The sequence below is a fragment of the Ctenocephalides felis genome, unplaced genomic scaffold, assembly GCF_003426905.1.
Source record: "Ctenocephalides felis isolate EL2017-DRISC unplaced genomic scaffold, ASM342690v1 CF-g0.4_SCAFFOLD_01492, whole genome shotgun sequence".
NCBI lineage: Eukaryota > Metazoa > Arthropoda > Insecta > Siphonaptera > Pulicidae > Ctenocephalides > Ctenocephalides felis.
The window spans coordinates 45,582,328-45,597,457 of NW_020537646.1; the positions used below are offsets into that span (position 1 = coordinate 45,582,328).

Below are 15,130 nucleotides of genomic sequence, written 5' to 3' on the forward strand. Positions count from 1 at the left end.
TAATCTAAGGCAATCATACTTATTACGATTTAATAGCAGTATTTATAAAAAATATTTTAAATATTATTTTCATACATATATATACTATGTATGTAGAAATCAAAGTTACTTATTTTCTTTATTTATAATTTACATAAATTATATATAAATTAACAATATTTTAAATTTGCTTGTTAGCAGATATCCTGGCAACTTCTTATAAATTTTCACACATTTAAGCTATTTTTTATAAAAAGTTGATTCTGCATATTTTACAATTTTTTTTTTGACTACCAAATAGCCAATATTGTCCTTGCTAACCTTTGATGTTACATGAGCTTTGCACTATCAACAACTTATGACTATTTTCTATCATTCCGTCAAAAAATATCCAAAAAATTGAATATCTATATATACATATGCAAAAAATTAAGCTATGCAAAATTTGACCATAAAGTGCCATAGCTGTGTACAAACAAAAGTAAACATTTTTTATTTAATTTGTGTATTTCTTTATATTTAAATTGCAATCAGAACTATGTGTTCTATAAGGTATTGTGATGTACATTTCTTAATTTAATGTTTTCTAGAAGATGGCCGGATGGTTCACTATTCTCTATTATATATTAGATATATTTTTAATAATGGTGTGAATATATATTGCAAAAATTCCTTGAAAGGCGATTTTACTTGATATTATATTTGATATGTATAATCTCTAGTGTAAATTTGATATCACTACTGCTTGAAATTCAGTAGGCTAAGGTGGCCATTGAAGCCGGAAGTAGTTTTGTTATGGATTTTCGAACATTGCTGTATATCTTATGATAGCAACGTCGTAAGAATCAAGGCTGGTTATACATCTTTTTACAATCTTTCAAGTATTGTTGTTAAAGAATTCCTAACTTTAATTATTTTTGAGATATTGATGGTGGACCTTTTAACTACGGCCCTGCTCTCTCCTATCTGTAGTATCATATAGTATCATAAGTTTTTATTGTTTATATATGTTTTTTTCTTATTTCGAAATTTAATACAAATGTTTTCATTTAGCGAATCGAACACGTGTTCGAGATTACTGCATATCGAATGACTGCTGGACAAATTTGCAGATTAAATGTTTGATATGAATACATAATGTCAAAATATATATTATTTCGGATTATCTGAATTAATCACGAATGGAATTAGAAATGAATGAATTTATGCGAGTTGAACTTTATTTTCTCATGCTGGTCACTGTTTCATTTTAAATCGCTCTAAAATTATCTTCATTATTTATTATTTTTAATGAATTCTACTGTCACAATCAATCAATTCAATGGAATCAATCACAGTTTATAGGATAGACGTGACAGCATTAACTTTATAGATAATCGTTTGAAAAATTTCTCTAATCATTCTACAGTTTTGACAAATCTAATAACAGCTTTATTATAAATAATTTGACAGCTTAAAAATAATTATATATTCGGAAAATTATCTTAAGATTTGCAAGGAAAATAATATTTTTATTAGTTTTTGTTATTAAAAATATACTAGTTGTGAGAAAATTCCTGCGGGGTTATCTATGTAATATATGAAATTTGATAACTTTCGTTCAGTCTTTGAATTCAGTCACTTACGAAAAATAATTGCCTACTCTAGTTGTATTTTATTTTGAACAAAATATATATATATAATAGAGATAAAATAATATTTTAATATCGTTCCAGACTTTATTGAAATCCTGTTACACAAAAGCTTACCCCTATTGCATAAAGCCTATAACTCCCATATGTAATTATTTATCAGGAAACATAATAAAATAATCAATAATAATTGACAGTTGTGATTAATTTTAATTATTCTTAGGCATTACGACTTTAGTACTATTGGCATTATTACTTGCTTTATGTTTCCATATCTGCATTTATATTTTTACATGCAAAGGTCTTTACTGATTGAGAGAAACGTGGTTGGGAAAACATTATTTACAATCAATATACTTTTATATGTTAATATATTGAATATAAGGGCTAAATTTATGACTACTAACTGCCAAAGAGTTTTGGTAGTATAAACTTTAGTAATATTTCAAATCATTTATGCTTATCAAGCAGTTAAGTGATATTCTCAATAAAATCTGATTGCAGAATTCAATCTGCATCCAATTAATGTCCAGTTTTGAGTGTATCATGAAAGCAATATAAATATTGCTTAATGATGATATCTTGGCCTCACGAGTCAAGATATAATTTTAGGTAATTCACAGGACTTTTAAATATAAGGCTATTATTTAATTTATCTATTAATGCTTACTATAGTGTACAATTGATTTTTTTATTATGCTTCACTTTTTATATCTATCATAAAAGAACAACAAGTAAAATTTTAGGAATTAAAATGAAATAAGATAAAATAAGTAAATAAATTATTAAAAAAGCAGTGAAGAAAGGAATTTAATACGATTAGAAATAAATACATATGTTACATTTATTTATGTATTGCATTTATCGACAGTTGAAGACGTGAATAAATTAAAATATGACAAATATCAGTAATTTTTGTCGAAAATCTGTTACTAAAATATTTTTGTATTTTCAGAAACTAGAAAATCGGCCCAAAAAATTTCCATTTATCCTAAAAAATGTAGATCTTTCGGGCAATTATTTCAAGAAGAGGAATGGCTCCGCGGAGCAGAAAATCACGCGACGCCGGCTGCTGCAGCGTCAATTTCTTGAAATGTGCGCTGCAAATATTCAACTTTTTGTGCCTGGTAGGTAATTTTTTCCTCTTATATCAATTTTGTATCATTTTTGGTATTATTGACCTTTTGTTGTCTCTTGTTATTTCGGAATGCAAAAAAAAAGAATAATTGCATTTGAAAATAGTATACACTTCCATGTAAATTGTCTACGAACAAAGTGATGGAATTATTCATTAAATACCATCTAGTTTTATGAAGTATTGTTTGTGGTAAATATTTAAATTGGTATACAAGACAAAAGTTTCTAAAAAAATTTTCTAAGTGACGTTTTATTGGATTTTAAAGAGTTATGTACCAAAAGGGTTAACATGATGCAAGGTATAAAAATGCAAATGTATGGAAGTAAAATCTATCATGAAACATACGAACAAGTGGGGCCCATGGCATCGTGCCTTGAGGCAAATTGCTGGAACTTCCCGTACCAAAAATTATTATTTTTTTAAAAACTATTAACATTTTTGAAAAAAAATTACTTCGAAGAAATTAGATTTTTGAGAAACTATAAATTTGTCAAAGAATTACTTTTTTTTGAAAAAAAATGTTTTCTTTATTTTGAAATATTTTGGAAATTCTGAACTTTTTTTCAAAGCAATCGTACTGCTTTAACTGCATAGAGAAGAAATATCGTGTATTGGCGTGTAAGCGCCGCGTCGGCGGCTAACGGATAAACATTGGTATGGAACCCATAGGAATGTAAACAAAATTTATACTTCTTGTTAAAATCTCTATAAAATATCTGATAATTTGATGTGCATATTTCTAATAACCATTTTTAACCGCCAAATCGCATTTTTTTTTTTACTTTTTTTATTAGATCTCCGAAACTGCTAGACCTGCCTTCATGAAAATTTGATCAATTCTTCATCTTGTCAATACAAGTAAAATGTTTTTTGAATTATTAAAATCCGACGCTCGTTCTCTTAAAAACTGGGTACCGTTTTTGGCACTTTTTGCCCCGTATCTTCAGAACGGCTAGACCTGCCTTCGCCAAAAACTAATCAGCACGTCTCCTTATCAATACGAATCGAATGTTTTTTGAATTATTCAAATTGCTTCATCCGTGTTCGCGAAATCGAAAATTTGTATCCGCACACACACACAAACACACACACACACACATACATCCATTTTTTCTAAGGTATGCCAAAATATTCAGAAACTTCTGAAACGTAAAGATATATACAAATTTTCATTTTAGATTTTTTTGCGATTACTATGGGAATTTGAGATTTGCTATTACTATTACTAGGGGAAGTTAATAATAACATATGTTGATTTAAAACTTATTATGTATAATTATTATGAATTATTGAGCTTCTTATGTATTAGAAGATAATATAGTATATTCTTGAAAAGCCCTGTATTTTTTTCTGTAAACGTTTTTATTCGTAAACATTGTTAATATTTACATCAATTTCAATATTTGTACAGAAACTATAATATTTGAAAACTATTATAGTTTTGGGTTGATTCTCATTTGTCATCTATTTATTAGATGGATACCTCATGATTCAAAATTTAATCTCTGTTCAACTCGGTTTGACCGACACTTGTAACTTTTCCATCCTAACGAGATTTATACATTAACATTTTTACTAATTATAAGTTTCAAGTATTTAATCGTTTTATTCTAAATTTTTTTACCAGTTTTGTATACATTTTTAAAAAAATCGGCAAAAAACGCTCTGTTTTCATACAGAAAATTTGGATGAAAATGTAGGTTTTATTATTTACCATATACATATTGACAAAAATTCCTGTTTTTAATCATATATATGCGTATACGTTTATTCAATGTCATGAAATATCGAACACAATTCAAAAATATATACTTTATTGAAATAAGACGATTTTTTATTGAAAATTAAATTATTTAAGGAAATCAAAAATCTAAAATTATAAATTTTCAGAATATTGAAAAACCCCCAAATTATTTTACAATAAAATTAACAAGAATTTAAAAAGCGGAAAGTTCTATTATCTTCCTTTTTAGCGAGATCTTCTAGTATTAGTACAGTAACCATTACCTATGTTAAGTATGGCCTGTGCACAGAATGATGAAAATTTCTTTACCACGCCAATCACAACATTTATATCGGACGAAAGAGATCGTTATCAGCCCTGGAGTGCCTCGGAGGGCACATGCGACTTTTCTGATATCGAATCTCTTCCAGATGCGAACTTTCCCAAACCATGATGCAAAATAGGCATCTAGGAGCGCATACCATCCAAACACTCTAATAAAAGACCTGCTAAAACAAGTACCTATGAGAAGATTGAATAGAAAGTGGTCGCAAGATTTAATAAATTAACCATCAATATATTTATGTAAGGAAATTCTACACTGGGGGGAATTTCTAAAAGCCCTGTATCAGTCAGCAAATAACCTCATTGAACCCAAGGTTCAGATTGGTTATAAGAAATAAAAAAAAAATTAAAAAAATAGGCATCTGTAAATTTCTCATGTCTCAAGTAGTGTAGACTGGGTGCGGTTGAGCGAGGGTACGTTAGTGACAATCGTCATAACAGCTAAACTATACTGATTTTGAAATAGGAGCCAAGAAGAGGAAGATGTAGTATGTTTGTTTGAACAAGATTCCATTATTTCTTTTAGTCAGGGCACGACATTGACATGATCTGTAAACCACATTGCTTTTAAAGAGTCCAAAGTAAGTTTTTTGTTCGATTGCTTTTAATAATTACTTTTAACTAATAATAACTTAATAATAACTTTCAATAAAATCCGTTGCAAAGATATTGCTTGGGAATCGTGCTGATTAGTTTTTAGACACAGATGGATTACTTCGTTTGCTATTTGATTATAAATTGAGAATCATTAGTTAATTAGCAACCATTAGTTTCTGCGTAGATAATTTAGCTCGGTCATAATGATGATTTGTCTTTAAAAGTGTGTACTGGGTACGATTGTTACAAAATTTTGTAGGTGCGGTTGTGTCATATTTTTTATGAACTAAGTTTATGAACTAAGACGATATATGAAAGAGAAAGGGAAAAGAGAATACAATATGAAAAAAAATTTACAACCTGCATCATCATCTAATGATTGATTCTGTCAGGTTTGTGGATCAAGTACAGTGCCAGAGTAGATGCATTTGTACAGTGCATTCACAATTGTAAACCGCTATTACATTTGTCACCATAGTAATGATTACAGACTACATTTCTACATTTCTTCTTCAGAGACTACATTTCAAACAAAGTATTATTTTGACTGACAACAATCCTGGGGATGTGGACGGGTGTGACACTAGTCCTTTTTTGTCTGATTTGATTTTATGACATCGTATTTAAGACAGTATTTTAGTATTTTTACGTAGATGAATGTTCAAATTACCATTTAATTTACTTTCCTCCATACGCAGACAGGATGTGATAGCCTTTTAAATAAGCTTTTGAGGTCACTGCGGCAGTATTACCAAGTATAACCTCGTAATTATAACATACCGAGTTATGTATACGATTTATATTATTACTATGAATAATAAAATTATTAATTTGTTAATTAACTTCCCGAAGGAGAAGTTTGTTTTTGCGACAAAATCCGATTTGCTAATTTTATGTTTTTTCGAGGTTTCAAGTCATTCTGAATCAAATGAGACCAAATTTCGAAAAAGTATGTGTGTGAGTGTATGTATGGATGTGTGCTGACGTTTTCTCAAAAACGGCTGAACTGATTTCAAAAATGTATTTTACGTGTTCTTGTAATTAGCTGTTGAAATGTTTTTCGATGATTTTTATGATTTTTTTGTGATGGATATCATGATATTAAAGAACATACCAAAATCATACGGCCCTACGACAAGTCGTTTAATTTTAATAATACATCAAAGTTTGAAAAAATATAAAAGTCAAAATGTGTATCAAAAGTCGGTTTTGTGATGTGGCATAAGTTATAATTTGAATCTCACAAATTTAAAAACCATTTCAAAAAAATCGATAAAGAAGAGCCGTGGTTAATTTTGCGAGAAGATTGGCCAAGCACTTAGAAATGGATTTTGAATTAGCAAAAAAGTGTAAAAAGTTACCATTAATTTATTTGACTACGTTCATGATATAATATCGTGCCAGTATTTTCTTATAGCAGATGCTTAATATTTCACAAAGGGTCTGATCGTGTTTTCATACATAATTGGCCCCACCTTTGTATTTAAATGATTTTAAAGTCATTTTATAGCTTTTTTGAGAAAATACGACATACCATTTTTCAATTCTCTATTTCATCATTGTGTGGCCTGGCCCCTTTTTTCAGAGTCACTTTTTGTCACAACTGTAAAATATATCGAAAACAAATAACGCCATTCTATTCTCTACTATACGACTATATTATTGATAACAAATATTGTTAAATAATCATTTGTTAGTTTAGGAAAAGTGAAAACAATTTTTTGTTGCCAATTTTTGGGTAGTGCGGCTGTTTGGACTAATTTTTAATTAGCATCGTTAGAATGGCTATTTGTTTTTCTAATGCTATGCAAAATATAGTTTTAGTCCATGTGATAGAACTCATTCAAAAATTGAAAAAAACCTGAGCAAGAACTTAAAAAAATTGTTTCGTTTTCGTCTTTTCTCATGAAATTTAACATGGCGATAAGGTTCATGCACCAGAATTTGTTGAGTTATATAAATTAATTGAAATTTGGAATAATAAGCTATAATTTTAGGATACATAAGCACGTGTCTGTGTACTATAATTAATATCAGTACAATTAATTTAAATGTGATTGAAAGAAATATTAATTGGTAATCGTAATGTTCAGATTCAATTGAAAGCGAAAACTTTATTTCCGAAATAAACAGTTGAAAATTGTATCTAAATATCTAAAACTGAAATATGGTTAATTAAGTCAATTATTACACAGGAAGTTTAGGCCTTAAGGCAAAATTCCACTTTCAACTAGTTTTTAATTGATGAAATAAAGCAGTGTTGACTTATTTAATTAATTTTGATCTAATTGTAAGTGCGACGTTAACATCGACCTGCATATGATCGATGACTATCTGAGAAATTGAATCATAGTGATAATTGGATTATAATTGTTGATCACCTACAGTGATGATTGGAATCTTATTTTTCATTTTCTTATGAAGTTTTAGTATAGTTGGATCATAATATCGGCGATTTTACATAGTTTTGGGAAATTGTGTCTTCGAAATGCGCGGCCGTATGAAACGCATCGTGCACACGGCATAATAATAAGCATGCCGCGCGACCGTTAGTTCTGTGTGGGTTAATTATGAGTTTTGTCCGGCTCAGTCGATCGTCTAATCGCCGTAGAATCAAGAATCAAGAATCGAGAATCAGGAATCAATGCAAGTCCGAAGATGGGACACAACCGCAGGCTAAACAAACGATTTTAGCCCCGGCATGCTGGGAATAATAGCATTTGCATGTTTTCCATTCGCATTTGAGAAAATTCTACAAATTCACTAACAAGATTCCCTTGATATGCTAAAAGCGATCATTGTTTTGTAAGACAGTTTTCAAATTACATAAGCAAATGGACATCTGTTATTTAAAGTTCAAAATTGTTGAATTTTGAACTTCCCATAAGGTGATTTATAGTAATCGCAAAAAAATCTAAATTAAATAGTGGTGCATAGCATCGTGCCTTAATGCAAATTGCTAGAACTTCTCGTACCGAAACATAATTTTTAAAAAAAAAAACTTTGCAAAACTTTGAAGCAATTAGATATTTGAGAGATTTGATTTTTTTTTAATTTGACTTTTTTGAGTATTCTGATTATTTTTTTTGATAATTTTGAACATTTTTGCATGTTTGCATGAACAGCTGCTTAGCTGATTTGGAATTGAAATATCAAAGCGCGTTGCGTAGTTGTCTAACTGCAAACATTGGCACGAAACCCAAATAAATGTACACAAAATTTGTACTTGTTATTATGGTCTTAATAAATTATTTGATAATACGATGTACATATATCTTATGATCATTTTGACCGCCAAATGGCATTATTTTTTACTTTTTTTACTGGATTTCCGGAGATGCTAAACCTAGCTTTGAAAAAATTTTACCAGTTATTCAAATACAAGTAATATATTTTTTGAATTATTTAAATCGGACGCTCCGTCATCTCAAAAACTGAAAACTATTTTTGGCACTTTTTGCCCCGTATCTCCGAAACGGCAAGACCTGCCTTTGCCAAAAACAAATCATCACGTCTCCTTATCAGTAGTATTTGTGTTTGTTTGGATACAAATTTTCGTCGACGATTTCGAGAACACATATTAACCGATTTGAATGATTCAAAGAACATTGATTCGTATTAACGAGTGTTTGGCAAAAATTTTCAAAAAATTTCAAAATATAAAAAAATGAAATTTTCTAAAAAGTCAAATGTCTTCAAAACTTTTGAAAAAGTTTTATTGCATAATAGTGGTATCAAAAATAAAATGAACATCTAACAAGCAGTTCCATAGTTCTAAAGTTTAAAAGCTAAAATCGTTCGTTAATGCTGATTGTTTTCTACGTACAAGGAAATTTAAGCTAAATTTATTACCGGAACAACTTATGTGGCTCCATTAAAATCAAATTATATTGCACATAGATCTCCTTACTTAATAAGTACATATGAACAACTGAATCCAAATGGAAATAGAATGGCAAGCAATAATAATTGGCATAGAGAACTCTCCACTACGATTTATTATACGCTTGCTTGAGTTTCGTTCAAAACAAAGTCACGATTTTCTCTCATTTTCAGTATGGTCTATAAAACATTATCAATTAATTGATCACTAATGTTTATTAAACTATACTAACTAATGTATATTAACAGATGTTTCCTTGTTAATAATCGAAAACTTGATTTTATTTACGGCGAACTCCTTCCAAATATAATCACTCAAAAATTAAAAATCAAAATGTTAACCAGTAATACAATTAATTTTAGAAAATTGAGATGGATCACACTTTTGCGAATTAGTTTTTAAGGCAACTGTTAGAAAGTCTTTTGGGAATTCTGCTGGTTCGTTTTTATGTAATGATAGATAAACGATATAGAATTATAGATATAGATATAATCGTAGTCTAAAACAACATACTTAAGTATTATAGACCTACGTAAACGGTTTAATTACAAAAATTCGTCAAAGTTTGGAATTGCACCCTGCGCTAATGCTTTTCCCATCAGAATCTATACCGAGCATTTGTAACTATCCGTGTTTCGTAGGTAGCTACTAATTAAAGTTAACATCCATACTTGAATAAAATACATTTTTAGAACACGAAAGAGATGAAATATAATGTGTCAAATAAATTAATTTAATTACAAACAATATAAAATAAGTATATATGCTTGAAAGAGGTTAATGGGAAATAGCATTGGTTGGTATTTGATATTTTCAAAATAAACAGTCAAACATGTAATTTAAATCACTTCACTCAATAAGTCTGCAGGATAACTAAGAAAAACCCATTTTTTGAAATTTTTTTTTATTCAATATAGTTTTTTTCGAGGACGATATACCGATTACAATGAACTTCGAACTTTTCAAAACCATTTTTTAGTACGATTTTTACTTAGCCGCCAAATTCGGCCATCATCTCATCATTTGGCAAACATTTCATTAGAGCGAGCATCCTTTTGGGATCTGAAAACAGGATATGGTCGCTGAGGAACAGGTCTAGAAAATATAGTGAGTGGTAAAGCAATTCAGAGCTTAATTCAGGTTTTTTTGGCCGTAGTTATTACGGCATTGTGACTTGGTGCATTGTCCTGATGGAGCAGAACGTTTTTTTTTTTCAAATGAGGCCGTTTTTCCAATTTTGATTTTCAAAAGTTTCAATATCGTTATACAATAGTTACTTTAGAAGATCTGGCCTTTTTCCAGATAGTTGATGAAGATCATTTCTTGCGTATCCCAAAAAACTGACGCGATAACCTTGCCAGCTGATTAGTTGCATTTTTTCTCGTCATTGTCTCTAAGTCCAATCGGCTAACTGTCTATTCGACTCCGGAGTGTAGTGTTGAAGCCAGATCATATCCGTGGTAAAATATTGATGCAAAAACTCAGTTTTATGTTAATTAAACAATTCCAAATACTCTTACGAATCATCAACATGTTATGATTTTGGTCAAATAGGAGTTTGTGCGGCACCCATTTAGCACAGAGGTTTCTGTTATTCAAGTATTCGTGAACGATATGTACATCACGTTCTATTGATATCATTTGGGTGTCAGCTATCTCAGGCAGTTTTACTTTTCGGTTTTTCAAAACGTTTCGGTGATTTTTATATTTTTTGGTGGTTACACCTCAATTGGCCTTCCAGAGCGTTCAGTATCGTCTATCCGATTTAGAACAGCCCAGATAACACTTATCAAGCGATATTTTGGCAGCAATGGTATTTTTACCCATCAAAAATTAATGATCAATCAACACTCGAAATTTCTTTGAATTCATGGTCACGAAAAACTCGAAGGTAGCGTCACTTGAACCTCTATAACTTGCAAACTGATTGTCCGATTGTCATGAAATTTTGACATATATCTTCCTAAAGATGGTGCTTCCTACAAATTATACGGTTGATTACATAGCTACATCATCTATGTGTACTACTACTTATTGAATGACGGTTATAGGTGGATGTAAACGTATCAGAAAATTCATGCAACTTTCCTTAAGGCAAAATGCCTCTGACGACTAGTTAATATTGTTTTCATAAAGTTTTTGGTAAGTATGTTTGATGCGAAACAGGTGGAAATTTATTTTTTAAAAACTTTCAAATAAAATAAAAATCATAATTATTGTAGGGCATCCTTGGCGCAGGCATTTTTCTTTTCGAAGAACCAGATATAGTTATTGTTTTGGATTAGGCTATATCAGACCTTTAAAGAGCGATATTATAATATATACTATAATTGTATAATTATGTTGTATAAATATAAATATAAATATAAATAAAAATAAATATAAATATAAATATAAATAAAATAAATATAAATAAATTGATTGGTGGATTTTTCATGCTTGCTGATCGAAGGCAATTTATAGAAGTATATTTTTTTTAAAACTGTCCTTGTATCTAATTATTTAATTTTGTTATGGGATAATTATGTTCATGCCGACAATATCTTCAGTTTCAATTAAATTTTATTGATATTTAATAAATTGTTTTCTCTTTCCAGGTATCCGGCCTAGCTGTTTTTGGAGTGGCTCTGTGGACTTTACTGAACGACCGCGATAGTTTTATTCTTGGTGCGTGTGCTGGTAGTGAGATGATGGCCAGGGTTCTAGCTTCTGCTGGCCTTTTGGCATTCGTTGGCGGTTTCATAGGCTGCTGTGCGGTTTGTAAAGAACACAGGGGAGGCATCGTTTTTGTAAGTTGCATTAAGACATTTGCTTTATTAAGACTTTTATATTACTTGAGAAAATAACGAAATTATATAAAAAAAACTACTAGTGCATGGCATCGTGCCTTAAGGAATTTAAAATAGAATAGAAATAGAATTAAAAAAAAGTAAAAAAAACGAAAACTGAAAAAATAGATTTTTGAGTATTATTTCGAAAGTTTTGAACCTTTTTTAAATCAATCTCGCTGTGTGGCTGTTTCAGAGATAAAATAACGAAGCGTGTAAGCGCCGCGTTGCAGTCTAACGGATAAACATTAATTCGGAACTTTATTATCTATAAAATATCTGATAATCATATTATCCAAATTTATTGCGAAAGAATTATGAAACCATTTTCCGCTAAATTAATATAAGACAAGTTCAAATGTTCAATCAACAGATTTGTAAATTTTGTGAATTAATTTAAAATTGTAACATATATTAAAATAGGTTTCATCAACTATATATTTTACATGTGATTTATATTAAACTTGTTTGAATATGATATTTTTTCTGTTTCAGTGCACATTTTTGTTATTGCTAGTGTTTTTACTGCAAGCAACTGTAGGAATTATAAGTACTATTTACAAAGAACAGGTGAGCGCTGAGCTAAATGCATCTTTGCCCACTACGTTCATCGAAAAGTACCAAATTGACGAAGCTCAAACTAAAGCCATCGACTCAGTGCAGAGAGAGGTAACTTATTTTTTACCAGAATGAATAACACCGTAATGTATCGATATGCTTTATTTTAATAAATAAGTTTAGGACAGTAGGTATTTATTTTCAGACTTTATTATTAATTCGATAACTAACAACTATTATACATTTTTGTATTTTTGTGCATAACTGAGATTCATAAAAAATTATTAGGTGCGCATCTAAGTTCTCGCTGTTTGTCAGTATATGGCTCTAGCAGTAAGGGTTGTCGATATTGACAAATGCAAAATGTCATGAACCAAGCTTAGACATATGACAAACAAACTGCTGCGACACATAAGTGATTTCGTTTTTGCATTACTTACTTCTGGTTGAGTGAAAATGTCTAATTTCATGCCAAACAATCGTCATTTGCAGTGTTGATTTTCGTCCTCCATTCGAAAAAAACGGCAGCTCACAAGTGCATTGAAAGCTACGGAAATGCTGTTCTGAGCGAAACAACATGCCGAGAGGGGTTTCGTCACTTCAAAGATGGTGATTTTGATGTTGACAACCGCCCTCGTGAAGGAAGACCAAAACTTTCAAAAACGCTAAATTGAAAGCCTTGCTCGAAGAGGATTCGTACTAAACTCAAGAAGATCTTGCTTCAGAATTAGGAGTTAGCCATCAAGCCATTTCTAAGCGATTGCATGCGTTGGGGATGATTCAGAAGCAAGATTCTTGGGTTCCCTGTGAGTTGAAGCCAAGAGACGTCGAGCGTCGTTTTTTCGTCTGTGAACAATTGCTCTAGCGGCGAGAAAAGAAGTGTTTCTTCATCGCATCGTGACAGGTGATAAAAATAAATACATTACAGCAATCCAAAGAGGAAAAAATCTCGGTTCGGCCGAATATTCACTGCAAAGGTTATGCTCAGCATATAGTGGGACCAGGTCGGTGATATTTATTATGAGCTGTTGAAACCGAGCGAAACCATCACTGGAGAACTGTATCGAACTTAATTGATGCAATTTAGACGAGCACTGCACGAAAAACGGCCACAATACGAGCAGAGTGATTTTACTGCATGACAACGCTGGGCCTCACGTTTCCAAGCCTATTAAAACTTATTGGAAACGCTCAAATGAAAAATCCTACCCCACCCGCTATATTCTCCAGATATTACACTGTCCAATATTTACTTGTTCCGTTCGATGGCACATGGCCTGGCTGATCAGCAGTTCAACTCATATGAAAACGTCAGAAAATGACTTGATTCGTGGATAGCCTCAAAAGACGAACACTTCTGATGCCAAGGTTATTCGAGCTCTGCTAGAAAGATGGGCAAAAGATGTGTCTAGATATGAGCAATACTTTGTATGAATCAGATTTGAGAGTTTTTTATAATAAAGAGACATTTTTATCGAAAAACAGCGAGAACTTAATTGCGCACCTAATAAAATAATTTTTAGATTCAATAATTAAATTATTACACTCTTTTGCTCTAATATATTTATTGGGTTATACCGAGAAACATAAGCTTAATCAACGAGCTTGACTTTCTGACTGACTCGGAATATTAAAATTATTCTCAAAGTGCTTGAGTGATATATAGAGTCTTATGTAAAGTGGTATTTATAATCTAAATATCTCAAAGGAAAATTTATATTAATTTATAAAATTAAGAATTATCAAGTCTAATATTTTACTCTACAGACCTATGGATTTTTTTGTTTTGTTTCCCTAGCGAATATTTAAGTACAATAAACAGTAATTTATTGCCAAAATTACCAATTAATGAATTTATATTCATGCTGTTAGTCTATAGTATGTATTCATTTTGACTAAAAAATTAGAATATAATCTTGATATTTGCAATAAACACATTGAAATATAAATTATAGATCAGGAAAAAATTAGCCTTTATTCCGAAACGTAAAGGGTTAATAGACAATAAGTTCCCTCAATTTTCACTTTTATTGTTTTTATTATAAATGAAGTTTCTCTTGTAATCTAATCTTTAGTTGAAATGCTGTGGAGCTAATAGTTTCGAAGATTGGAGAAGAAGTGCATGGTTGATGCATACGCCATTAGAGAAGCGACTTGTACCAGATTCATGTTGTAAAACAGAAATACCAATGTGTGGGAAAAGTGACCATCCCAGCAATATTCCTTATACGGTAATCATTTACATAGGCTTGTTTTACTAATTTTAATTAATTAATTATAAGTTATATTTAACTACGCATGGAAGATTTGTGTCATGCAAGATAAATATGAACATTATTAATTTATGCTGCCTTATTTGGTTTAAACATCAAATAAACGCAGACAAATCATTTTTAAATTCCCGAAGTTGTTTTCGTCAAAAAATCCGATTTGCTAATTTTATGTTTT

At 30.5% G+C, this 15,130-nt stretch overlaps 1 protein-coding gene across 1 annotated transcript in view; it reads left to right on the forward strand.

Annotated features, from left to right (window-relative positions):
• Positions 1-15,130, forward strand: part of LOC113370495 (CD151 antigen-like) — a 32,796-nt gene that overhangs the window by 15,659 nt on the left and 2,007 nt on the right. Inside the window, exons 3-6 of the mRNA XM_026611167.1 lie at positions 2,566-2,737; positions 11,894-12,085; positions 12,620-12,793; positions 14,758-14,913. Coding sequence (XP_026466952.1) covers positions 2,645-2,737; positions 11,894-12,085; positions 12,620-12,793; positions 14,758-14,913 — 615 coding nt within the window. The 5' untranslated portion in view covers positions 2,566-2,644. The remainder of the gene's footprint in view (positions 1-2,565; positions 2,738-11,893; positions 12,086-12,619; positions 12,794-14,757; positions 14,914-15,130) is intronic.